The sequence below is a fragment of the Protopterus annectens genome, chromosome 1.part2 (assembly GCF_019279795.1).
Source record: "Protopterus annectens isolate FY-2018-M chromosome 1.part2, PAN1.0, whole genome shotgun sequence".
In the NCBI taxonomy this organism is placed as follows: domain Eukaryota; kingdom Metazoa; phylum Chordata; order Ceratodontiformes; family Protopteridae; genus Protopterus; species Protopterus annectens.
Window position 1 is genome coordinate 547810347 of NC_056727.1, and position 25584 is coordinate 547835930.

At 42.3% G+C, this 25584-nt stretch overlaps 1 protein-coding gene across 5 annotated transcripts in view; it reads left to right on the forward strand.

The window, feature by feature from the left end:
- Window positions 1-25584, forward strand: part of MAP4K3 (mitogen-activated protein kinase kinase kinase kinase 3) — a 2472041-nt gene that overhangs the window by 1218335 nt on the left and 1228122 nt on the right. For all 5 annotated transcript variants that reach the window (XM_044057581.1, XM_044057598.1, XM_044057607.1 and 2 more), the window contains one exon: window positions 5161-5239. In XM_044057581.1, the coding sequence (XP_043913516.1) occupies window positions 5161-5239 (79 nt within the window). The remainder of the gene's footprint in view (window positions 1-5160; window positions 5240-25584) is intronic.

Below are 25584 nucleotides of genomic sequence, written 5' to 3' on the forward strand. Positions count from 1 at the left end.
CTTCAGGCAAGGTTTCTGCCAGGAGCACAGAACTCTTTAGCAGATGTGTTAAGCAGACAAATCATGGATCCCCACGAGTGGAAACTGGATCTTCATGTATTTCAGAAACTGACAGTGTCATGGGGAACTCCAGACATAGATCTGTTCGCTTCTCCACTAAACCACCAGCTGCCAAAGTATTGCACAAAGGGGTTTCATCACACAGCTTGGAAAGTGGATGCTCTGTCTTTCAGTTGGAAAAACCTTCATGTGTATGCCTTTCCACCTCTGCCTCTTCTTCCAAAGGTACTGTTAAAGGTCAGACAAGACAGGCCAAGGATGATTTTGATAGCTCCAGATTGGCCTCGGCAACACTGGTACCCACTACTACGGAGTCTGGTAAAGAAGCCTCCATGGCCTTTACCTCCGATTCCTCATCTGTTATCTCAGAAGGACGGTCATCTGCTCAATGTCAAGCTTCACTCTCTTCATCTAACAGCCTGGCATATTCTGTGTTGAAACTCAGCAGGTCTCAACTTCCTCAACAAGTTTTAAATGTGATTATGGAAGCTAGAAGACCTAGTACAAGGAGGGTGTATGCAGAAAAATGGAAGAGATTTTCATTTTGGAGTACAGCAAAGAATTTGGAGATTTCTGAGCCTAATTTGAGTGTGGCTCTTCAATATCTTACTGAATTATTGGACAAAGGTTTGTCCTTCTCTTCCATTAAGATTCATGCTGCAGCAATTTCAGCTCACTATGACTGTGATCCACCTTTGTTCTCGCATCCTTTGTTCAAGCAGTTTCTTAGAGGGGCAAAGAATATAAGACCCCCACGTAGAGCTCCTACTCCTGCTTGGGATCTCAATTTTGTGTTGGAAAAACTTACTCTACAACCTTTTGAGCCTGCAGCTACGGCTGAATTGAAATACTTGTCATGGAAGACTGCTTTTCTGTTGGCTATTACTTCTGCAAGAAGGGTGTCTGAGTTGCAGGCCCTTATGGCAGTAGAGCCCTTTTTGATTTTCCATAAGGATAGGGTATCATTACGTACTAATCCTTCTTTTATGCCTAAGGTGGTTTCTAGTGTGGCTTTAAACCAAACTATTCATTTGCCTACGTTTTTTGCAGATCCTCAAAATAAAGGGGAAAGGATTTTGCACACTTTAGATGTACACAGGCAATTGCGTTATTATTTAAGCAGGACTAAGGATTTTAGGCAGTCTCAGCAGTTGTTTGTTTCTTTTGCTTTGAGTTCACAGGGCAAGCCTGTGTCAAAACAAACTATTTCTAGGTGGATTGGCTTTTGCATTGCATTTTGTTATTCCCATCATGGCAAGGAGATTCCAGCTGGGATTAGGCCTCATTCCACTAGGGCTACTGCCACTTCAACAGCATTTCTAAGGGGGGTGGCAACTAAGGATATTTTGGAAGCAGCTACTTGGAGTTCAGTGCATACTTTCTCTAAGCATTATCACCTTCCTATCTACTCCAAGTCTAGGGCTGGTTTTGCCACAGCTGTTTTGCAAGGCATGTTGTCAGCTCCTACTTCTTTATAATTTGCCAGCCTCCCTTACCTCTGCTTTGGGATTCTACCCAATAGTCAGGACTGCAGCAATGGAAGACGAAGAACATAGTACAGTTTTGTACCTACCATAAATGTAGATGTTCGAGGATTCCATTGCTGCAGTCCAATTTACCTCCCTCCTTCCCCTCTGTATTTAGGGGTGGTTGTGTAGGTGAGTTTACATGCTTATATTTTTGTATATATTGTTGTATATATTGTACATGTTTTTGGTGCAGGTTTTTTGGGACTTGTCTTTTTAGGGTCTTCTGACATCTGGGGCAAGAAAAGACTGAGGATATGACGTCGGTCATGCGCATTAGTACCCTGACGTACTGACGTCAGTCTAATGCGCCCTGACCGACGTCAGCCTTATACTCTGGTATTCGGGCCGACTGGACGCGGGCTATACCCAATAGTCAGGACTGCAGCAATGGAATCCTCGAACATCTACATTTATGGTAGGTACAAAACTGTACTTTCCTACCAGGGACATCTTAGAAGCTGCTAGTTAGAGTTCTGTACATACCTTCACCAAGCATTATCATTTGCCATTTTTCTCTAAATCCAGAGGTGGCTTTGCAAATGCTGTCTTGCAGGGCCTTATAGCTGGCCCTAATGCTATATAAACTCCTCCTCCCAACCATAGCTTTGGGAATCTACCCAAATGTAATGACTGCAACACTGAAACACGAAGAACATAGTACAGTTGTGTGCACTTACCATAAATGTAGATGTTCAAGTGTATTCACTGTTGCAGTCCAGGTTACCCTCCCTCCAGCCCCCTAATTTCTTCTGGCTATACCTCTACTTTCCTTTACTATGCTCAAAAGCCTTTTTGGTGTATTTGCTTTTTGTTAGAGGTATACCTTTGTGTTTTTATGTTTATTTGCTCCCCATTAGGGAGGCACCTGACATCTGGGGCAAGAAAAACTGATGTAATGGCGTTGGCTGAATGTTTTATACCCCCTGACGACCTGACGTCATGGAGGAAGGGACAGCAACCGACGCAGACTTTGTTAATCAGGCTGACTGAGGGCAACCTGCAAGCAGATTACCCAAATGTAATGACTGCAACAGTGAATACACTCGAACATCTACATTTATGGTAAGTGTACACAACTGTACTTTACCGGCGCCAGTGAGAGTGCATTCCACTAGGGCAATAGCCACGTCTGCTGTTTTCCACTCCAAGGCTTCCGTGGATGAAATATGTGTGGCAGCAACCTGGGCTACTCCACATACTTTTATTACTCATTACAAATTGGATCTGTTCTCCAGGGCAAGAGCATCTTTTGGCTCTATGGTGCACAGGAATATCCTTCCACAAGGCCACCCAGGATCTAAAGTAGGTGGGGACTCTGTCCCAGAGGTCAAGGATAAATGAAAATTGACAACATCAGGTAAAGAAGTTATGTACTTACCATAACATTCTATCTGTGTTGTTGATCTTCATTTATCCGTGGAGCCCACCCTCCTTCCCCCTCTTGTGGACTTCCTGGAGGATCAAACGCTTGTCGTGGTAACTTCATCAGGTTTGAACTTGGACATAGCCTCTTCAGTTTCATATACATATTATTCTGTCTTTCTGTGTAGCTGCAGACTCGATCCGAAGTAACGTGGAGAGGGGTGTTGTGGGTAGAGTCTTAGCTTGAGAGTTTTTAGCTGGTGCAAGCTACATAACTGCCAAGCCATTTCCAAGGATCGGAACCAAGTACCCAAGGATCAAGGATAAATGAAGATCGACAACAGAGATGGAACATTGTGGTAATTACATGACTTCTTTTTACTGCAGCCTACAGCACTCCTCTGTATAATCCCGAAAACTTGTTGACTGAGTCGTCTACAGCAGCATGTAGCAGCTGCCCCAAAACATTGTTTCATGGTTATTCTGGGGGGGTTAAGATCTTAAACAAATGTGGTATTAAGTCAGGATCCCTAGTGCCAAGCTTTCATCTTTGGAAGTGAAGAACACTGTAGTCAAAAGGTAAACCTGCTACATGAGGAGCAGAAAAAAATACAAATGAAAAACAACGCTATTTTTTCAGAAAATATATCCTTGTCTGTTATGGATGACAGGAGGAGGAGAAAAAAAGTTCATTATCAGAAAAATGTTTCACCTTCAGGGAAAAGGTAAATTAAAGATGACCTGCTGTATTACTGCAATGTGTGGTTATATATCTTGAGCACATAAACAGAAGGTAAGTACCGTATGCCAGGTAGGATATTTGTAGTATATTGTCTCTTGTGTAGTTTTGCTTCATATTGAATTTTAGGAGCCCTATATTTTGATGGAGTAGTAGTAGATGAAAGTATAATGTGCTATTGGCTGATGTGTTGCAATGTGTTTCATTATTTGCTGTTTATTTTACCTTCTGACTTTAGCTGTTTGACATTTAGGGGCCAACTGAGGAGAGTATTCTCTGAGCAGCTCATTTCTATTCCATAACAGCATCTTCTGAAGATATTTCCCAGTGTAGGTAGCTGGCATTTTATCAGTTAGGGTATTTGCCTCCTTAATCCTCCATGTCATATGAACAGCCTTACAGTTTACATTTTGTCATCATTATGTTTAAATATAATAATGGATGTTAGTTAGTAATGGCAGTCAAAGCTGTCTTAGGCTTTTCATTAGTAATGTTGACATTACAAAGTTAGTGAAAGAAAGAAATCTGAACTTCTTGTAATATGTTTTCTGCATCCCTCATTGTGAGAAAAATACATCTTCCAGTCTACATTTTAATCCCTCAAATATGTAGTTACACTGAAAATGCAGAACAGCCATTTTATGGTTGCAGTGCTTCCTTCTCTTCCGCCATGATGTATCTCTGGGCTTTCCCTTAACTGTTTATTCAACTTTATTTCAGTTTTCTCTGTTTCACCAGGTCCCATGTATCCCCATCCTTCATTAGAGGTCTGAGTGGATTGTCTCACTGTCGGACAAGCTGACCCTAATATATTCACTTGCAGCCATTTGGTAGCTCTGAACATTCCCAGTGTCTTGCCCCTCTGACACCAGACTAGATTGAACAGTTTGAGTTTAAGTAGCATATAGGTCTGCTTTCTGCTTTTCTGTTTATTGGTGGTTCTTTTTTGTATGGTTCACACATTTGTCCTGTAGACATAGGACATGTTTTCTTCCAGAATGAATGCTAAAGTTTTGTTTGTATAGCTTCATTGTCTTTAAGAGTTGTAGATTTGTGTGTCTGTCTCTGCATCTCCTGGTGTGTGTGTGTGTGTGTGTGTGTGTGTGTGTGTGTGTGTGTGTGTGTGTGTGTGTGTGTGTGTGTGTGTATGCCTGCCCAGTATTGTTATCACAGTTTCAGAGAAGTATCCATTTTTTGCTACTCAGAATGCAGTGGATGTGTTTTGGGGAATATTTCTCTGTAGGGCAAGCTGGCGCATTCTTCTGCTTATGGATGACTGACTACTCCAAACACGTCATGCCTTTCATTTTATGAGAACTCCGTAAGGTTGCAAGTGTTGAATAATTCTGTTTAGTTGCAGTATTCAGTCGTGATTATAATTAATAGATTACAGATAAGAGTTAAGTAGTAATGTATGTGTCTTAATTATAAACATTGGTATTATCTAATTGTAATATGTCATTTTTGCAGCCCTCAGTTGCTGTACCACATAGGATTCATTCAACAAGCAGAAATGTCAGGGAAGAGAGAACACGGTCTGAGATTAACTGTAAGTAAAACATTTGCACAAAAGTCGAACTTTTTACAAGATAAATGATGCGTATAACCATTTACACAGAAGCAAGTCTGTCACAACCACAATCCAGAAAATGGTTTGCAATGCAGATAGTTAAACAACAGTTTTACTTAAAAATGCTGAAAATAAGCTACCACCATCTTTTGAATGGTCTTCTGGCAGGTCATGTGTTGAATCCCTCCACTAGGTTGTACCATTTCTGTACATGTTTATGCAACTCTCACAGTGAAGTTGTTCCTTCCCAAATGATATGTCCTTATGCAAGGGTAGCCTTATGCAGAGGATGTAGATTCCTCACATTTAATTCATTACTGCTTTTTTCCGGGCCAATATCTTGGTCACTGTGTTTCATACTTCTTTGAAAATAAACTCTCCTGTGTGCTTCACATTTCAGTGACTGTTGATGTCTAAAATGTTGGAATGTCTCTTCCCTCCAGGAGTGTTCTTAGTTGCAAAATGTTTTACAGCTGGATGCATGCAGTGTGTGTATTTCTAACCTATAACCAGAATATAAGGTAAACAGCTGAAAACTTTGCAGCTACTGCAAAAAAAAAATGCACTGTACTGTACCATCAGTAGTAGCTTATTTTCACCAGAATAAAGGTAAGATGTCCATGAAGAAGTACAACGTCTTGGGAATCTTCTCAGAAACACAGAAATTAATGATGGATTGCCCATGTTATAAAAAAAAATACTTTTTATATTTTTATTGCACCAATCCCACCATAGGCACAGCAAAGAATTATTTTAAAGGACCTTTCCCTGCGGAGTCTGTATACCTTTCTGTTATCAGGGTTACAGACATTTCATTAACAGAACTGCCAGTATCTTCTTTGATCCCCAGTCTGTTCCTACATCATAGTTTTTCTAAGAGCTTTTTAAGCTCAGTGTGGTAAACGAGCCCATTCCACTCAAGCTAGAAAGAAGCATCACTTCTTTTGATATGTTAACCACTTACTGTAAAGTGTCATTGAAATACTCAATTATTTCCTAGTTGAAAAAGACAAAGAAGCATTTGGCTGAAGCTTCCATTTTTCTACATGACATTCTTGACTTAACATTCTCTTGAAGTTGTCGGAAATCTTGATTTATGAGTTAGTGTATTTTTCCTGAAAATCACCCGCTAAGGTTGTTCTTGCTTTTACCGACTCCCATTCTCCTCCAACAGGGTATGTCTGTGTAGTGGTTTTGGGGATAATGAGCCCTTTGGCGAAGGGAATGACCTAGAGGAATATAAGCTCCGAGTGGAGAGCAGTTTAGGGTTCATTATATGAGGATGGGGGCTCCTTTCTCCCCAGAAGAATGCCGATTCTGATGGCCTCTTCAGGAAATTTGAAAATATTGGAGGTTTCTGAGGCACTTTTATTGACACATGATGAAAACAGTTAGTGGAATTTTATTTTTAATTTCTATAATAGAGTCGTGCTTAAAAAGATTTTCAGGTACTGGTCATACTGTATAATGCACCCCATTGAATAGACGTGTGCTTGTCTTCCAAGTAGAACAGTTTCCTAGTGACTGTCCTATTGCCCAAATGTCTCGTTACCAAAATCACCTAAGTGCATGAATAGATTTCTGCAGACCAAGAATTTATGACACATTGACCACTTTCAGTGAGGTAAGATTTTTGTGTTTCTTCATAAGCATTTTTTGCAGGCTGCTTAAGAACAATGAAGGTCTCATGTAAAAATGGCCTTATTCTGAACAGAAGATACAAACCATAGTGATTTTCCATATTTCCCTGGCAGGGGATAAAAACTGCTTTTGTCAAAAGCCATATTGATTGAAAGTAATGGGTCAGACAACATTTTCAAACCCTGGATTTATCAGTGGGGACAAGTCCCCTACAACTCCTACCTTTGCAGGCAGCTTCAGCTGTACATACCCAAGCTTCATGTAATCAGGTCTGGGACTGAGAGCACTGTACCTTGATGAAGGGGCAGTTCTTCACCTCATTTAGTGAAAACCACATATCAGCTGTATGCAAATCTTCAGCAATGTGGCCTTTCTGCTTCTGTCTTAAGTGAGGTCAAGATATTCTTAATTTCAGTTTTCACTGGGATCATTGATGATCATCATTAGTTCACTACTGCGGAAGTCTAAACTGTTTGGATTATATCTTGTGTAGGATAAAACAGCTGTCCAGCTTCCAAAGGTTAAGGGCACCTTCCACGCACCCAGACCATTGGACGCTCGAGCAGAGCAGAAAGAAAACCAGCAGTTAGGATGCCAAGTCCTTCAGAGCTTTCTTGCCGCCAGAGAATGCTCTTCTTGTGGACTTTCAAGGATCAGTGGTCAGCTAACATTTCTTTATTGCTGGGCAGAAAACATCTGTCTGGGGGGAACTTCTACTTTTAAATTTGATTAAAACAGTACTTTTTTCAAAGAACTGTTAGTTTTGTTGCTATGTTTTATGTTTTAGGGACTGCCACATGAATTTTCTGTCAGTTGCAGCAGTGTGTGGTTCTTTTTACTATTAACTTCTGATCTGATGTCAGTCTTCATGTAATCCTTGACAGTGGGCTCGGAACTGACTCCGCCGTTTACTTCAGCTCGCACCTTCCAAACTCTCAAGCTAGGCTCTACCCATAATGCTTCTCTCTAAATTACCTCTGATCTTGTTTGCCGCTTCATGTGTCAGACACACAGGACTGCTCTCGAGCTTTAGCTTTCATTAAAGTAATTTTTTCCTGTTTATTTATCTTTAAGATATCTTAAAACTATATTAAAGTATCTCCAATCTCTTTATCTTCTACCCGCTCCTACTGTTGGTAGTCTTTCCAAGTACCATTGTTGGTACTCTTTCACCTTTCTAGGTATTTCTTGAATACCATAGTTGGTGTTTTTTCATTCTCTTTTCTTTCCCTTAAAAAAAAAAAAAAATCTCTTCTGTTATTTTCTCAGTTGTGTGTGTGTGTATATGTGTGTGTGTGTATATGTGTGTGTGTTCTATAAATCCTGTCTAATGGCTGAAAAAGTAAATACTCCTCTTAAGCCTTCTGTGGGCTTTTCTGGATTTAAAAGATGTCAGAAGTGCGACAGAAAGATGCCCATTTCGGATGGGCATGTCTCCTGCATGTACTGTCTCAGAGTAGTTCATTTACAAGGAATCTGCTGTATATGTCATGGTTTCTCTGCCAGAACTCTCACTGAGCGGAGAAACAAACTTATCTTGAAAATTTTACTAAAGGTGCATTTTGAAGAGGCCATTTTTGGGTCCAAGACTGAAGCCAGTTCATCCTCCTCTTCCTCCTCTTCTTCTCAGCATAAAAAGAGAGCTTACTCTGTTCCAAGTACCTCTTCAGAACTGCCTACAAAAGTATCGAAACAGCCTTCGGTGGCAAAAGCTTCCTCTGCACCAAATGGCAGAAAGGTCTCGACACCCCACAAAAATGTCAGACCCAACACCATCTGCCTTGGCACCGGAAAGTGCATCAGTACTGGAGCACTCAGATTTGCCTCCTTTACCACGATGCAGATACTCTCCTTCAGTTGACCCATTCAGGGATCTTCCACCAAGCCCCTTCATTGAACTGAAACCCCCTAGGTCTCCTTCGACTTCATCTGTTCAGCCCACTTAGAGGCTGTTGGAATCAGATGTCATGAGACTGGTGGATCAGCACCTGGCGGCGAGGGCATTGGCTTCAGTTCCTAGCCATGTCTGCACCGGGACTGGCCCTATTACCACACCATCTTTTCTTCCTCCTCCAGCACCTATTGAGTCATTTGTGCTCATGGCTCCGACATACCCAACATTGACGGTCGCGGTTCTGGTAAGAACCTCTTCTTCTGAACCAAGAGTTGTCTTGAGCTCCTTCTGTCTTTCAGAACCAGAGGCCTCCTGAGGTAGAGACTCCCTGGCCGGTTCCAAGGTGCATGGATCCACTTCATTAATTTCAGAGCCTTCCATGACCCTCAGTGCTTCAGCTTTCATTGGATTGACCCAGGCTTCTGTTTTGGGGGTAGCCTCCTCTGTACAGGATGGGATCACTATTCCGAAGGAGTCTATTTCAGTTCCGGGCTCCCATCCCTCTACGAGGGGGCTGGCCTTCTGAATCCTGGAGAAAACCTTGTCCATTGTGGACTCTCAGTCTCTGCCTTTTGGGCCAAAGTTGTACTTCTCGACCAGAGCTTCCATCACTTTCTTCCTGGGATGGAGGGCATTAAAGTCCCAGGAAAGACCCACCTTGGTGGTTTCCGTCTTCAGGAACTTCCCTGGAACATCCCCCTTGAGGAAGTACCTATGAAGAAAAAGTGCAAGAGGAAGCACTTAGACTCCCTGTTTGAGTCCTTCACTGAAGCTACTGACTTTGAAGGGGAAGATTCCCCCAGGTCACCCCCTGATGATGACTCCTTCGAGGACATCCTGGAAATCCTGAAACGGGGGGGGGGGGTGGCTGGTCTTCCTTCCAGCCTTCATCAGAAGAGCCTGTATACCTGGAGGCTTTTCGTGCCCAACCTTCTACCTCTTGGATCTCTACACCCACTGATGAGCTCATTAAACTGATCGCACAGCAGGCATGGAAGATGCCTGACTCCATTGAACTAATCCCCAAGAGACCTGACTGGATCCATTCCTCCCCCAAAGAAGAGAAACATTGGGCCAAAGGCATACCCGTGGATGCCATGGTGATAGCGGCAGCCACTAAGAAGGAACTTGCTGAGGAAAGCCCAACTATCCATCCTCCTAACAAGGAGTCTAGGCCTGTGGATAGGTTTGGGAAGCGGGTTTACGCTTCGACCATTGCTCTCAGGTCTTTGAACTACATAGGTTCATAGATTAGTATGGTGCAGTTTATAAGGTTACAGAGTGATCTGATCAAAGAGCTCTTGGATACCCTCTCAGGAGCAGTAGCTGAAGAGGTACAAGAGAAAGTTGCTTCTCAGCTTGACACCCTTGAAGCAATTACTAACTCATCCATGAGGCTGGTTGCCCACACAGCCAGAGGGATGACAAAAGTGGCGGGTTCAGGTGTAGCTATTAAAAGACACACCTAGATGCACTTGTGTAACTCTGCAGAGCCATTTAAATAGTCATTTGTCAATGCTCCGTTTGACACATCATCCCTATTTGGTCCTATTAAAAGACACTATGACCAGATGTGAGAAAGATGGGAAGAATCTTTCTGCCATAGGCGTATGTTTCCCCACTCCTCAACGGCCCTACTCTAGGAACCAGAGAAGTGGGAAACTATGGTTTAAGAAGTCCCAGGGGGGTCTTTCCAGGACTCGCTTGGCAAAGACTTTCCCTTGGGCAGAGGGGGAAGTAATAATAGAAGACACCACCCTAGACACAGAAGTGACCTGCAGAACCAGGGGTCCAGAGATTCCTTCTATGGTACCGCCTACCAGCACTCCTGAACAGAGGCCCAATTGCCTTCCTCTGGAGGCAGTCAGGGGACGGTTATCCCTGCACCAACCTGACTGGCAACTGATGACATTGGACAAATGGGTGTAGGGAATCATTTCTAGAGGTTACAGTATTCTACTTTCTGTAAGTCCAAAACCCCAAAAAAGACTTCCAGACATTCCAGCCAGTCACAGGGAAGCAGCAGTAGTAGGAATTCAAAACGTGCTCAACAAGAGAGTCATCCAGAAAATCCCACCAGACCAGATAAGATCTGGGTTTTACTCAGGGTTCTTTTTAGTGCCCAGAAAAACAGGGGACTGGAGACCCATTTTGGATCTCAGCCAGTTCAACAAGGCAGTTCAGCAAGCCAAATTTTGGATGGTCTCTCTACAGTCTATACTTCCATTCAGTCTTAGATGTGCTGTATAGACCTCCAGGACGTGTATTATCACGTAAAAATGGACAGAAGCTCCAGGAGATTCTTGTACTTCCGGCTGGGAGCCAGTCATTTACAATTCAGAGCACTGCCCTTTGGACTCACCTCAACCCCCAGGTTGTTTGCCAAATCCATGCCGGTGGTAGCAGCTCATCTCATACTGCTAGGATTTCAGTATTTCCATACCTCAATGACCGACTCCTTACTGCTACCACCAGGCATCAGAATGGGCGAGAGACTACACTGCATCTTTGTGCATCTATAGGCATTACAATACATTACGAAAAGTCAAATTTACAACCGTCACAGCAGCTAGAATTCATCAGAGTCCTGTTGGATACAGTTGCAGGTCTTGCTTCTCTCCTGTTGGAAGACTACAAAGCATCAGATCTCAGGTCAGCCACATTATCCAGAGCAAAAGTGTTCCAGCCAAATTGTTCCTACAAGCATTAGCCTTGATGGCAGCCTCAGTCACTCTAGTTCCCTTAGCCAGATATCACATGCAAATCCTACAATGGCTATTAGCCTCCCAGTGGTGTCTGATAGATCAGTGTCACACCACATCTTGATTACTAATTGTTGCAAACAGGAACTTTTGTGGTGGCTCCACTTCAGTGAGATTATGGCCATCCATTCATCCTTCCACAGCCCCAAGCCATAGTGACCACAGATGCTTCCCAGATGGGGTGGGGGGCATTATTTGGGAAGGACAGTCCCAAGGCATGTGGTCCCTTCTGAAGGCCAACTTGCACATCAGTATTCTAGAGATATGGGCAGTGGTATTACCGTTGCAAGCATTTCAAGATGCTCTCCCTCTAGGAACGGTAGCAGTTTAGACGGACAACATGTCAGTAGTCTGGTACATCAACAAACAAGGGTAAACCAAACCTTACCCACTGTGTCGAGAAGCCCTCAGAGTTTGGCAGTGGACGACTTCTTCCAACCACTTTCTCACAACTACCCACATTCTGGGAAGCTCCAACATGATAGCAGACAAACTGAGCAGAACCATTCTCCTGCTTCACGAGTGGTCTCTCAATCCTGTGGTGACGAAGGAGATTTTTCGTCACTGGAGCCAACCTTGCTGCGATCTATTTGCGTCCCCTCATTGTTTAAGTGCAGCAGTTACTTTTCCCTAATCTCCTCTCCAGTATTCTCCACAATTTGCGCTCCCCTGGCCTTCTCTATGCCTTTCCCCCAACCACTCTGATATTCCAGTTTCTAAGGAAAGCCAAGAAGTTGAAGAACTCACTAATCCTCATTGCCCCTTTTTGGCCTCAACAAGTTTGGTTTCCCTTCCTTTGGTCTCATCTACTTCAGAAACGATGGATGCTGGACCTAGCTCCATATCTCCTGTCTCATCCAGAGAGAATGGTTTATCGGAATCTCCATCATCTTAAGCTCACTGCATGACTTTTCCAATTTCCATGATTGCCAGGAATTCTTCTCTTTCCTCTCCTGTCCTCCAAGTCATTGTGGCCCATCACAAACCTTCATCTAGGAAATTGTATCAAAGTAAATGGGGAACAATTCGCAAGATGGGCCCTTAATAATGAACTTGATCCTTATACGACCTCTGTTCATAAAGTTTTGGATTTTTTAGCTAACCTCTATCAAACTGGTTATTCTAAATCAACAGTTAGTCCATCTAGTTGCAGTTTCTAACTTCCGTATGAGGTTTGATGGGTCATCCCTTATGTCACACAAACTTTGTAAAGCCTTTTTAAAGGGAGCCCTAATGTTAAGACCTCCACTTAAAGAACCCATTGTCCCTAGGATCTAACACTAGTTCTTCAGTACCTTACTCTGTCTCCGTTCAAACCATCAGCTACATGCGACTTAGTTTCTCACTTGGAAAACTTTATTTTTAGTGGCTAATTACATCTACCAGTAGAGTATCTGAACTTCAGGCCTTGTTCTGCAAACCACTCTACGTAATATTTCACAAAGGCAGGGTCTCCCTTAGGAGTAATTCTTCTTTTTTACTGAAGGTAGTCTGTCACTCTAATATCAATCAGACACTTCAGTTACTGGTCTTTTTCTCTAATTTCTTCAATAAAGGAGAGTATCCCCTTCATTTATTAGACATCCACAGACAGCTATGATTTTTCTTCACAGAAAAAGGATTTTAGAAAATCTCACCAACTGTTTGTTGCTTTTTCCTCGCTTTCTTTGGGTAACCCAGTTTCTAAGGTTACCTTGGCTAAATGGTTCAGAGATTGTATTACATTTATCTGCCAGTCAGAATGACTTCGCCATTCCTGCCCAGTAAAAGCCCACTCAACTAGAGTGGTGGCAACTTTGCAGTTTTTCATGCCAGAAATTCTCTAGATGACATTTGTGCAGCAGCCACTTGGTCTTCTCCTCATACCTTTATCACTCATTACAAATTGGATCAGGTCTCTAGGGAACGGGCATCATTCGGTTCGATGGTGCTTAGGAATATTCTTCCGTGAGACCTCCCAAGGTTCAAGTAACTGGGGACTCTGTCCCACAGTCAAGGATTGTGTGACGATTGATATTGAATAAAGAAGTTGTCTTACCATAGCGTTCCATCTGTGTTGTCGATCTTCACTAATCCTTGACATCCCTTCCCTCCTTCTCCCAGCCTGAGACTCTTAGTGGATTGAATTCTGCCAGGACTGGCTTCATATTAGGGACATATATCTGGTCTCTTCTTCTTATTTACTATTTGTCTGCCACTAATTTAGACAAACTCGATCTTCAGTAATTTAGAGAGGAGCATTATGGCTAGAGAGTAGCTTAAGAGTTTGGAAGGTGTGAGCTGAAGTAAACAGCCGAGTAGGTTCCGAAGCTGAGAACCGAGCCCACCGTCAAGGATTAGTGAAGATCGTCAACACAGATGGAATGTTATGGTAAGACATAACTTCTTTTTTTCATCAAGTTTACTCTACATTTTATTGATAATAGTTTTAGAAATTATTTTTAGGAGCTTGGGCAAGTGTGTTTTGTGCTTGTCAGTGTGTCATTTTGATGAAAACACTACTTTTTTTATACTTGTTTATTGACTATTGCTGTCATCACTTGCCTTTTAAGATTTCTCTCTAGGCTTAACTATGGAACAGCTTTACCAGTTCTTTGTTCTTTCTTCCTCCAGAGACAAAAGAGTGAAAATTTCAAGACCGCATTTGCCACTGCAGCAGGCTGTTTTTTTTGCCTCAGCTACATATATGTGACCCTGTAGTGGCCACTTCAGGTTTCTCAGACCACTCAACTTTTTCCATGGTTTTCCTTGGTGTAGTCCCTTCGGGCACTAAGGACAGTCATTTAGACACGTCCTCTGAAGCTGTTGGAATTTCCTCTGTGGGCTTGGGAGAAACACTGTTGGTCTCAGAAGAAGAAGCAGGGAATGCTTCTCTGTTTTACTTCTCTGTTGTGATGTCCCTGATGGGCCGGTCTGCCTCTATGGATATTCCTGTTAATAAGAAGCAGAAAGTTAAACATTTATATTCCTCGGTTTCTTTTACCCTAGATAGGGATGATTCATTTTGCATAGCTCAGGCTCTTAACATTCTGGTTGGTACTGGTAAGTAAAAAGAAATTCTTCAGTTTCCTAAAATTCCATATGTGGTGAGCAGGGAGTAGAATTAGAGGGAACAAATATAGTTGCTTCTCCTCGGACAACAGATTCTGACTCAGTGGATAGTATCTTCTGCAACATTCGATGATAGACAGCCTGCAGCCCTCTAAAAAGATAGACTGTGTAAGGGTCCTCATTCTTACAAGTACTTATTTTCCATTTCCAGATCTGACCCTGTAGTGGTTTCCTTGTCAGATTGTGCAGTACCTGTACATTTAGTAAATGCTAATCCCTGTCCCTCTGACAGTGTTGGGAAAACTTTAGATAGTTTTGGGAAGAGTGGGTTTTTTGCCACTTTTTTCAGAATTCTTAATTGTCAAGCTCACATGTTAAATGTTTTTGCTTACTTGCTTTCTTTTGCGAATACGAGGAAAATAACTGCCTCTTTTCCTTCACATGAGGATAAATATTCTCTAAATGCTGTTATTGATTCTGTTTCTAAAGTAATCAAACATTTTTTTGAAGTGCTGTTATGACTCAGTTGATGCATTTTCCAGAGCAGCAACTAGTGGCTCTGTTACAAGATTTAAATAGTTACATTTTCAGTGCTTGGAGATGTAAAGGCTAAAATTTTGAATTTTACCCTTGATATAGGGAGTTTGTATCTGGACCATCTGCTGCTAAGGTCCTGAAAATTTTGATGAGAGAGGAAAACTGATTCAAATGGTGATGTGGATTTTTCATCCTTCCTTCTCCAAGTTTGTTAAAGATTTCATCCCTAATTCAGGAAGCACAAAGTAAGCAGATTCTGCAAACTTCAGGAAAAATGGCCTTTAAAAAATGGAATGGAGGCTTTAAAGGGAAGGTTGGAACCTCACAGAAACAAGGGCAGCCCAGCAAGTTTGAATGACTATCTGCAAATTGTAAATCCCTCTTATACTGGTAATCTTTTAGTACTTCTCCAAAATCTGGCTCTGTACTTGTGTCTCTCTGGCAACATATAGTCTCAGACAAATAGGATCTGAGAGTTATCTGTCAGGGGTATAGATGGCAGTTGGAAGCCCCTACCTCCTTTTTAGAGGATTGCTTTTGATTCCTCATATCAAATGTACCCCCCCCCCCCGTCATTCAGCTTCTGCTGGATCAAGGGGTAAGAGAAACTGTCCCCATCTGTCTTGCAGGGAAATTTTTTATTCAAGGATGTTGCTAAGATCAGAGAAGGAAAGAAGATTCATGGAGACCAGTCCTAGATCTTTCCTTTCTCACCCAGTTTGTGAAAGTTCCAAAGTTCAAAATGCTATCCCTTCTCAACCTGTTATCTCCTAATCCTCCTTTCAGTTTTTATGGTAACTGTAGATTTAAAGGATACTTATAGTCACATTCCAGTAGCCACATATTTCAAGCTTTTCTTACAATTTTTGGTCTGGATTACACTTTCACTTCTTTGCCAGGTTATCCATAGGCTTGCCACCTTTTCAAATGCCCAAAGTGGGACATTTTGGTATAAACGTCACATTTTGCAGGGCAAAAAATATCCCTGGCTATTACAAAGGACAGAACTTCACTTTTTTGTCTAAATAAAAGCTTATTCTTGTAGCATTTTAGTTGCTTATTCTGTTTCTTATAACATTTAGGTGCTTCAGATACAGAATAACTGTTTTATGCAACTATTACATAAAGTATAGGAAATAATTTTGTCCTAAAATCTCAGGACAATTGCCATTTTTTCAATTTTTTTTGCAGGACACAACTGCCCAAAGAGGGACTGTCCCTCGTAAAGTGGGACATGTGGTAACCCTAGTTATCCACTGCCTCAGGGGTGTTCACAGGGTGTCTAGCTCTGTTGATACAGTATTGCAGACTGCAAGTTAATCATATTTTCCTTGTTTAGATGACAGGCTTATCTTTGCAGAGTCTTCTTCAAACTTCTGTGAATCTTGCACTTAAGTAAGACGGGATCTTTAAAGACTCTGTTTTAAGCAGAATATTAAGAAATCTTGTCTAATTTCATTGTATAGAATAGTATTCCTGTGGTGTTTCATGGATATGCAGGAGCTACACCTGTTCAATGAGCTTTTCTCCCAAAGGAAAGAGTAGATCTATATCTAGATCTATTATTGAGTTTTTCCACTCACTCAAAGACTTCAGCAAGGGAATTTTTCAGGATTCTAGGATTCATAACATCTATGATGCTCATGACTCCTCTTGTCAGACTCCACTTGAGGAAGATTCAATGGTACCTAAAATCTGTTTGGTCCTGGCATCAACCCTGCATGACTTTTCAAATTCCAGTTTTGGGATTTGTAAAAAGGGAACTGCTTTAGTGGAGGGACCAGCTGTATCTGAATCCAGGTCCTCCCATTCTCCCTTCCAGATCCACTGCAATCTGTAACAACAGATGCCTCTGACTTCTGGGGGCTGTGTCTTTGGGACTTAAAGCACGTGTTTTTTGGAACAAAAAAAGAAGATCAAAACAGATAAACATCAAAGAGATGTTGGCAGTAATAAATGCACTCAATTCTTTCAATCATATGTGGTCCCTAGGACCTCTACAGGTAGCCACAGACAAGATCACAGTGATGTGCTACTTAAACAGGTAGGTTCCAGATGCAGATTAACCATGGTAGAATAGAAAACAACAATTCAGCACAATATCATTTTATAGCCTTCTTACATTGTATCAAAGCAAAACTTTGTGACAGACCACCTGAGCAGGACTAGGACAGACCCTCGTGAATAGAAATTGAATCCGGGGTGTTTCAGTATTTGCTCCATCTGTGAGGAGCACGTCAGATAGACCTATTCTGCTCCAGGACACCTTGCAGACAAATCTAGAAAATGGATGTACATTCCTATTTCCTTGGACAGAAATGCTCTTGTATGCTTTTCAGCCATTTCCTTTGATATCCAGGGTCATTCTGAAGATTCAGGACTCCCCAAAAGTCATTGTTGTGACTGCCTTCTGGTCTAAGTAACAGTGGTGGTTCTTGGAAATGGCCAAGAGCAGTTACGACAAACTTCCTCACAGACTGGACCTGCTCACACAAGGCATGTGTTGTTTGATACATTCCACAGTGAAACAACTTCAGCTGAGTGCACGGGTGGTGGATTTTCATTACGTTTTAGGCACACATTTTGTAATGATGTGCAGCAGCTATTAAGGGAGGCGAAGAAACCTGCAACTGGGATATTGCGCATTAGCCAATGGAAGAAATTTTCTAGTTGGTTCCACATAAAGAAAAAGGCTAGCGTTTCTCTGGTAGTACAGTATTTGTGAGTTTGGCCTTTCTTATTCCTCTGTCAAGGTTAATCTTTCTGAAATTTCAGCATGTCTACCCATGGATTCCCTTCTTTCAGTGCACTCTGATGTCAAGATGTATTTGAAAGTGGTTCTACATACCCTTCAACTTAGAAAGCATGTGCTGGCATTTTAATTTTGTTCTGGAAAAATTGACACTTGCTCCATTTGAACCAACTCAGACTGGTTTGAGGTTCTTAACAGGGTCTTGGCGATTGCACTTAAGTCTGAAAGAAAAATTTCTGGTCAGCGTTCTCTTATTTTCCACAAATATGGAGTTTCTTTGAGAATGAATCCTTTGTTTATGCCTAAAGCTGTATATGAGTTTTCTTTGAGCCAAGCTGTCCATCTCCTTATCCCCTTTGAACACTTAAAAACGTGAGAGAAATGGCTTTCAGTGTGATGGTCACCTAGCTGGCAGCAAAATGTCACACACTGTGTCTCTGTCTTTCACATAGTGAGGAAAAGTAAATTGGAAGTTTAAGGCAAAACAAACTGAAAATTGTGTAAACCACAAGGGAAAGCTAGCAAACATGCATCTGTCATAGAGAAGAAAAAAGGAACTGAGAAGTTGCTAAGAGAAGCAGAAGACAATATAGCTGACAAACCATAAGAAACGTGCGATGATAAGGAAGTCTCAGAAATGTACGGCAAGGTACTAAAAATCAGGGAGTCATTGCCTGATTATATCAAAAGAACAAACAAGGTTCAAAGAGGTGGAAATAGCAGTATTAAAATGTGCAAATGGTATACAAGGCTTGATGGAATCAGAGAAAGTTCCCAGGCAGATTGAGTGATTTATTAGTAGCAAAAGAAGAAATTGAAGACAAACTATGAGATGTGGAAGATAGAGAAAGACAAGAAAGTATAATTCCGAGGTTGTAAACAGTATATAGTCAAGCAATAGAGCAAATGGATGGGTATGTCATCACACACCGTCTAAGTGGATAGGACTCAACAGGTTTCTACATTGGGGGGGGAGGCAGGATGAAAGTTTCCTAGATCCATGGCCCGGCCAATTGAAGGTGCAAATTTTATCCCTGCTATGGAATCCTGGAAACATTTTGAAGGTGAGGAAGCTAAAGAGTATTTGCCAAGCAGGATTACTCACTGGCCACAAGAATGAAAAGGGGGAGATTCACACCACTTAGTAAGTCACTAAACTTAAAGTTTAAACTTCTATGTCCAAAATGCGGATCTTTTTTCCCTTGTGAGCTTTTTTCCATCCTTTTTCTATATTCATAGCTATGTAGAGCAAGCTGTGCCCACTCATATTAAGAATAAAACAAACTCATATTAAGAATAAAACAAACTCAAAAGACAAGCTACCCTGGTGGAATTACAGTATCAGTCAGTTATAGAACGAAAGAAAAAAGTCTTGGCTAAGCATAGGAGGAATAAAGCCATACATACTTAAAGCCCTGTGCCCAGTCAAAACAGGCAAATAAACGTGTTATTTAATACGTCATAGGCTAAATGTGAAGAAAAAGTAGCTTCTCAGATAAAGGACAACTGCAAGACTTTCTGCAGCTATGTCTCTAACCTCAGGGAAAATACACAACATTGTGCAGAACTTGTGGTAAATGGCATCACCCACACTGAACCAGAGGCCATTGACAGTCTTTCGACTAACAGGTTCAGCTCAAATTTCTCTCCCTCCAACCATTTCTAGGGAACAGGTCATCAATGCACTTTCCAAGGCCAAAAACACTGCATTGATAGGCCCTGATATCATCCTGGGTGTTCAAAAAATAACATGAAACATGACCTCTCTGGTCTACTTGAATCACTTTTTAACTGGAGCCTTCAGTCCGATTTTGTACTCAAGGCATGGAAGATGGCTACAGTCATTCCTCTGCATGAAGGAGGTCCAGCCACTAAGCCTGGTAACAGTCTATGAATCTGAGATCCAAAATATTTTTATACCCATCAGCAGCTTGGGAAGTACAGGAAAAGTACAAGGCAAACTTGTAGTCAGAATGAGAAAGAGAGGTAAACTTGCCAGAGGTGGGAAATACTCAGGTGGTAGAAAAGAAGCTAGAGGAGAGGTGAGTAGTGAAGCTGTTCTTCTAAAAGAACATAGCGGACAAGCAGAGACTTGGAACTCCACTCCAAAAGAGTCCTAGAAATCCTATATGATCTGGATCGTCAGTGTCAGCAGACTAGAATCGAAGAAGATCTGGTTAGTAGCAAAGAAGAGAAAGTTACTGTACAGTAAAATGTTTGACTTAGAGGCTTTGGTGGGTGGAAACATCATTAAGAAAATACATGATGTTCTTCGTGTTTCACTGTTGCAGTCATTACATTTGGGTAATCCTGCTGGCAGGTTGCCCTCAGCCGGCCTGAATTCCAAAGTCTTGGGTCCTGCATTGGCCGCTGTCACCCTTTCCCTGATGTCAGGAGTATAAAAGAAGCGGCCGACGCCATTTTCTTCAGTCTTTCTTGCTGCGCGGTGCCCGAAGCAGAAGCAGTTTGCAAGTGCTGGTCAGCCGACTCCTGAAATTTTCGTGTTTGAGTTTCAGAACCGAAGTCTTCAATAAAGCTAAGTACACCATTGGGGAAACTTTTTTCTTGCTCCAGACCGATGTCAGAAAAAGTTAATAATTGTTTTACTTGTGGAAAGCAAATACCTCATAAGGATTTTCATTCTTACTGTATTCCTTGCCTAGGCCCTGATCACAATGTTTCTGGTTGTTGGTTTTGTGCTAGATTTAACCAACGCACTATTAAGCGTTGGTATTCTTTTGCTTTAAAGTATTTTGGTAGCAGGTTTAATTATCCTAAAATGTCATCGGATAGCCATCCGGAATTTACAAAAAAAATGCAAAGAAAAGGATAAAGAAAAACAACCAAGGTCCAAAACCGACGAAGTTTCTCCTAAGCCAGTCGCCGGTTCTTAGTGAGGCGCTTTCGCAGCTCCTGACATCCGCTACTTTAGAGTCGCAGGCCGCTACCGACTCCCACGTGGAGTCGGCCATGCCGCTGGATACTCAAAGTATTCGAGCCTCGGACGCTAATCCCTCAGATGGGTCCGGAGCCGCTGAGCAGGTACCGGCTTCTGAGGGTGGATTCAGACCACAACATCTTTACATTAAAATGACTTCAGCCTCAAAGACAAAGACTAAAGCAGCTTCTAAAGCAAAGAAACAAACTCAAGAGCCACGTGTACAGGCCTCTATGCCCAAAAAACAGATGATCAAGATGGCTGAAGACCCGATTACCTTGATCAGGGGTCCCCATCCCCCTCCTGATAAGAGGCCTAGGCAAGAGACTGACTGAATCTTCAGATCAGGTTTCTATTTCTTCTGATTCCTCTTCTGATCAGGGATATTCTTTACCCCCCTATGAGGATTCTGATGCTGAAGAATCTATTTCTTCAGCATCCCCTCCTGAGGATTATTCCGTTGGAGAAACCTTGCATACCATGAGGTAGCATTTTCACTGGGAAAGCCAAGATTTTTCAGAATCAAAAAAAGAGGCTCAGGGATTTCCTCTTACTACCACAGCACAGGCCCCTAGCCATTCCTCCTGTGTTAGACATTGTAGTTGATGTGTTTTCAGAGTCAGATTTGACCCCTGACTCCTTACCTCCAGCTCCTGTTAAGCCTGAGAGATATTACAGGGTTCCTGACTCTCACAAATTTCTTTTTAAAAACCCTGCTCCTGACCCAGAAACTATTTCAAAGGGTCCCACGGGAGTTAAGGCCTCTACAGCAAAAAACCCAACCCCCTCTGACAGGGATTCAAGGGCACTGGACTGGATAGATGGGGAAAAAAGGTTTACACATCTGCAACTTCGGCTATAAGGGCTTTAAACTGTTAGTTTCATATGCTCAAGTATCAGCAACATCTCATGGGATTGCTTAAACAGAAAATGATGTTAAATTCTGAATGCGTTGAAAACAAGGAAATGCAGGATTTATTTATTGCATGCAGCTGAACAAGCTGGAAAGCATACTTTGCAATGTGGTTTTGATTCTTTGGAGGCCTCCTGCAGGGCCGCAGTTACGGGTTCTGTAATTAGAGGCATGCTTGGTTAAAGGAACAAAATCTGCCTGATCTTGTTAAGGTTAAGTTACTAGATGCACCTTTACAACATGATTCTTTGTTTGGTGCTAAGGCAGAGGAGGTGTTAAAGAAAATGACAAAACCAAATCTATGTAAACTGTGAGTTTTTACAAGTACAGCCACCTAGGTTTAGTAGACACTGGCCTACAAAAAATTGGTCCTTTCCTGTGTCAGACAGACCTCAAAGGGGCAGATCCAGACGCCCAAGAGGCAGATCCCAGGCGCAAGGTTCTTATAGGTCAAAACAGTGGAGTGCTTCTACCTCCAAAGCTGGAGAAGATAAAACACAAACAGAAAGCAGTTCCAATGACTTTCCCCTGCCTGCACCACGCACTTATCTTCTGTCAGCACCCTTGGGGGAAAATTAGCACTTTTTGCTCAAAATTGGCACATTATAAGCCAGGACAAATGGGTTCTAAATATAGTGTCACAAGGATACAAATTCCATTTCCATACTCTGCCAAAGGCAAACGGCTGGCCAGATCTGCCAAAAAATCAATGGGCAGAGGCACAAAAACAAGTTTCATCCCTCGTGGACATGGGGGCCATTCAGCAAGTCCAAGAGCAAGAGTGGGGACAAAGATTTTACTCAAGACTGTTCTTGGTACCAAGAAAGGACAAGGCCTGGAGGCCAATACTGGACCTATCTATTCTGAACACATTCCTGGATATTCCAAAATTCAAAATGTTGACTTTGCAGCAGTTTCTGCCCATGCTGGGCAAGGATGCTTGGCTTGTGACTTTAGACCTAAAAGAGGCATACCTGCATGTTCCAATAAGACAATCATGCAGGAGACACCTCAGATTCAAGGCTGGTTCAATACATTACCAATTCTCTGCACTGCCCTTTGACTTATCTACTGCGTCCAGGGTCTTTACAAAGTGCCTGGCACCAGTAATTGCATTCTGTAGACAAAGAGGAATACAAATATACCCTTACTTGGACGACTGCCTAATTCAAGCAGAGAACAAAGACATTCTTCTTCAACATCTGGCGTTTGTGAAAAGACTGCTAACACCCCTAGGGTACACAGTCAACGAAAAGAAATCAAAACTAGTACCCTCTCAAGATATAACATTCCTTTGTGCAAGCTTGAATACAACTGCCCAGATGGTTTATCTCACGCCATACAAACAAAGGCAACTGACTACCTATTTCACAATGTTGGCAACAAAGGCCCAGTTATCTGCAAGAAAAATTCTGCAGGCTTTGGGCTTCATGGCATCCTGCATCCTACTAATTCCATATGCAAGACTGCGTATGAGGAAACTTCAATGGTACCTAAAAAGTGTTTGGACTCAACATTGCCACAGCCTGGAAACAATGATTACTCTCATTCCCTGCCTGCAACAGGAGTTTCGATGGTGGGCAAAGGCTTGTCACCAGAACAAGAGACAGCCATTCACATTACCCCCAGCCAGGCAGACATTAACAACAGATGCATCAGATTATGCCTGAGGGACCCACATGGCAGGAAGATGCATTCAAGGCACATGGACCTCAAACCAAATGCATCTACATATCAATCAAAAAGAGATGCTAGCTGTTCAAAATGCCCTGACAGCCTTCAAGGACCTACTTCATCCGGGACAACTGCTGATAAAGACAGACAACACCACAGTCTTGTGGTATATAAACAAGCAGGGGGCACACATTCTTACCCCTTTTGCAGACTAGCTGTGACATTATGCAACACAGCCTTGACTTACCAAGTACATTTGCAGGCACAATTCCTGCCAGGAAAGGAAAATACTCTGGCAGACAAACTAAGCAGAAACCTCATGAATCCCACCGAGTGGCAGCTGGATCCACAAGTCTTCAGCATGATAACAAGGAAATGGGGATGCCCGGACATAGATCTATTTGCCTCCCCTCACAACTACCAACTAAAAAGATTCTGCACAAGGACTTATCACAGACAAGCATGGAAAGTGGATGCCCTATCTTTCAGCTGGAAAAACCTATCCGTATATGCTTTCCCTCCACTGCCTCTCCTCCCCAAAGTACTCCTAAAAGTCAGACAGGAGAAACCAAAGATGATACTGATTACTCCAGACTGGCCCCGCCAGTACTGGTATCCAATCTTAAGGAACTTGTCTCGTTACCCAGCTTGGACCTTACCTCAATTACCTTGTCTACTGTCCCAGCAAAACAATCAGATCCTGCACAGCCAACGCAGGACATTAAACCTGGCAGCATGGCGGATAATGTAGTTATACAAAAAACACCTCTCAGCAAAGCTGTGATGGATGTCATTCTGAAAGCCAGAAGGACTAGTACAAGAAAGTCTTATGCTGGAAAATGGAAGAGATTCTGTGCTTGGAGCCAGGCACAAGGCACTGATACAACTGTACCAAATATTCCTCAGATTTCGCAATACTTAACTTGAGATGCTGGACAAAGGCCTATCCTTTTTATCAATTAAAATTCATGCCTCTGCCATTTCGGCTCATTACAATACAGAGACACCATTTTTTCTCACCCTTTATTAAAGCAGTACCTCAGAGGAGCCAAAAATTTAAGGCCTCCAAGGAGATCACCAATACCTGCATGGGACCTCAACTATGTCGTGGAAAAGCTCACCCTGCCTCCTTTTGAGCCAGCTGCTACTGTTGATATAAAGTTTTTATCTTGGAAAACAGCTCTGCTCCTAGCAATTACTTCTGCAAGACGAGTTTCAGAGCTACAGGTGCTCATGGCTGTGAAGCCTTTTATCATTTTTTATCCAGACAGGGTCTCTCTGAGAACAAACCCAACATTTATGCCTAAAGTGAAGTCCAATGTGGCTCTTAACCAAACTATTCATCTGCCAACTTTTAATCCAAATCCACAGAACAAGGGGGAGAGAATTCTGCACTCTTTGGACGTACACAGACAGCTTAGACTCTGCTTGGACAGGACCAAAGCTTTCAGGAAGACAGAGCAATTACCAGTGGCATATGCTGCAGGATCACAAGGGAAGGCTATCTCAAAACAGACTATCTCAAAGTGGATAGGCCACTGCATTCGTTTATGCTATTCACACCATGGCAAGTCAGTGCCTAAGGGCATTAGGCCATATTCCACCAAAGCTGCAGCCACTTCATCAGCTTTTCTCAGGGGAGTTCCAATCAGAGACATTTTAGAGGCGGCTACTTGGAGTTCAGTGCACACATTTACAAAGCATTACCATCTGACATTCTACTCTAAATCCAGAGCAGGCTTTCCCACTGCAGTTCTGCAGGGACTCATAGCTGCTCCTAATGCTGTTTAGCTCCAGCCTCCCAACCATAGCTTTGAGACTCTACCCAAATGTAATGACTGCAACAGTGAAACACGAAAAACATAGTACAGTTGTGTACACTTACCATAAATGTTGATGTTCGAGTGTATTCACTGTTGCAGTCCAGGTTACCCACCCACCATCCCCCTTTTTCTGTGGATGCTATCTTTCCTTCTCTTATTTATACAACCTATGTGGTGTATTTGCTTATAGATGAAGGTAAAACTTATATTGGTGCATTTATTGTTTTATATATACAAAACTTGGCTACCTTTAAGGGGCACCTAACATCTGGGGCAAGAAAAACTGAAGAAAATGGCATCGGCCGCTTCTTTTATACCCCTGACGACCTGACGTCAGGG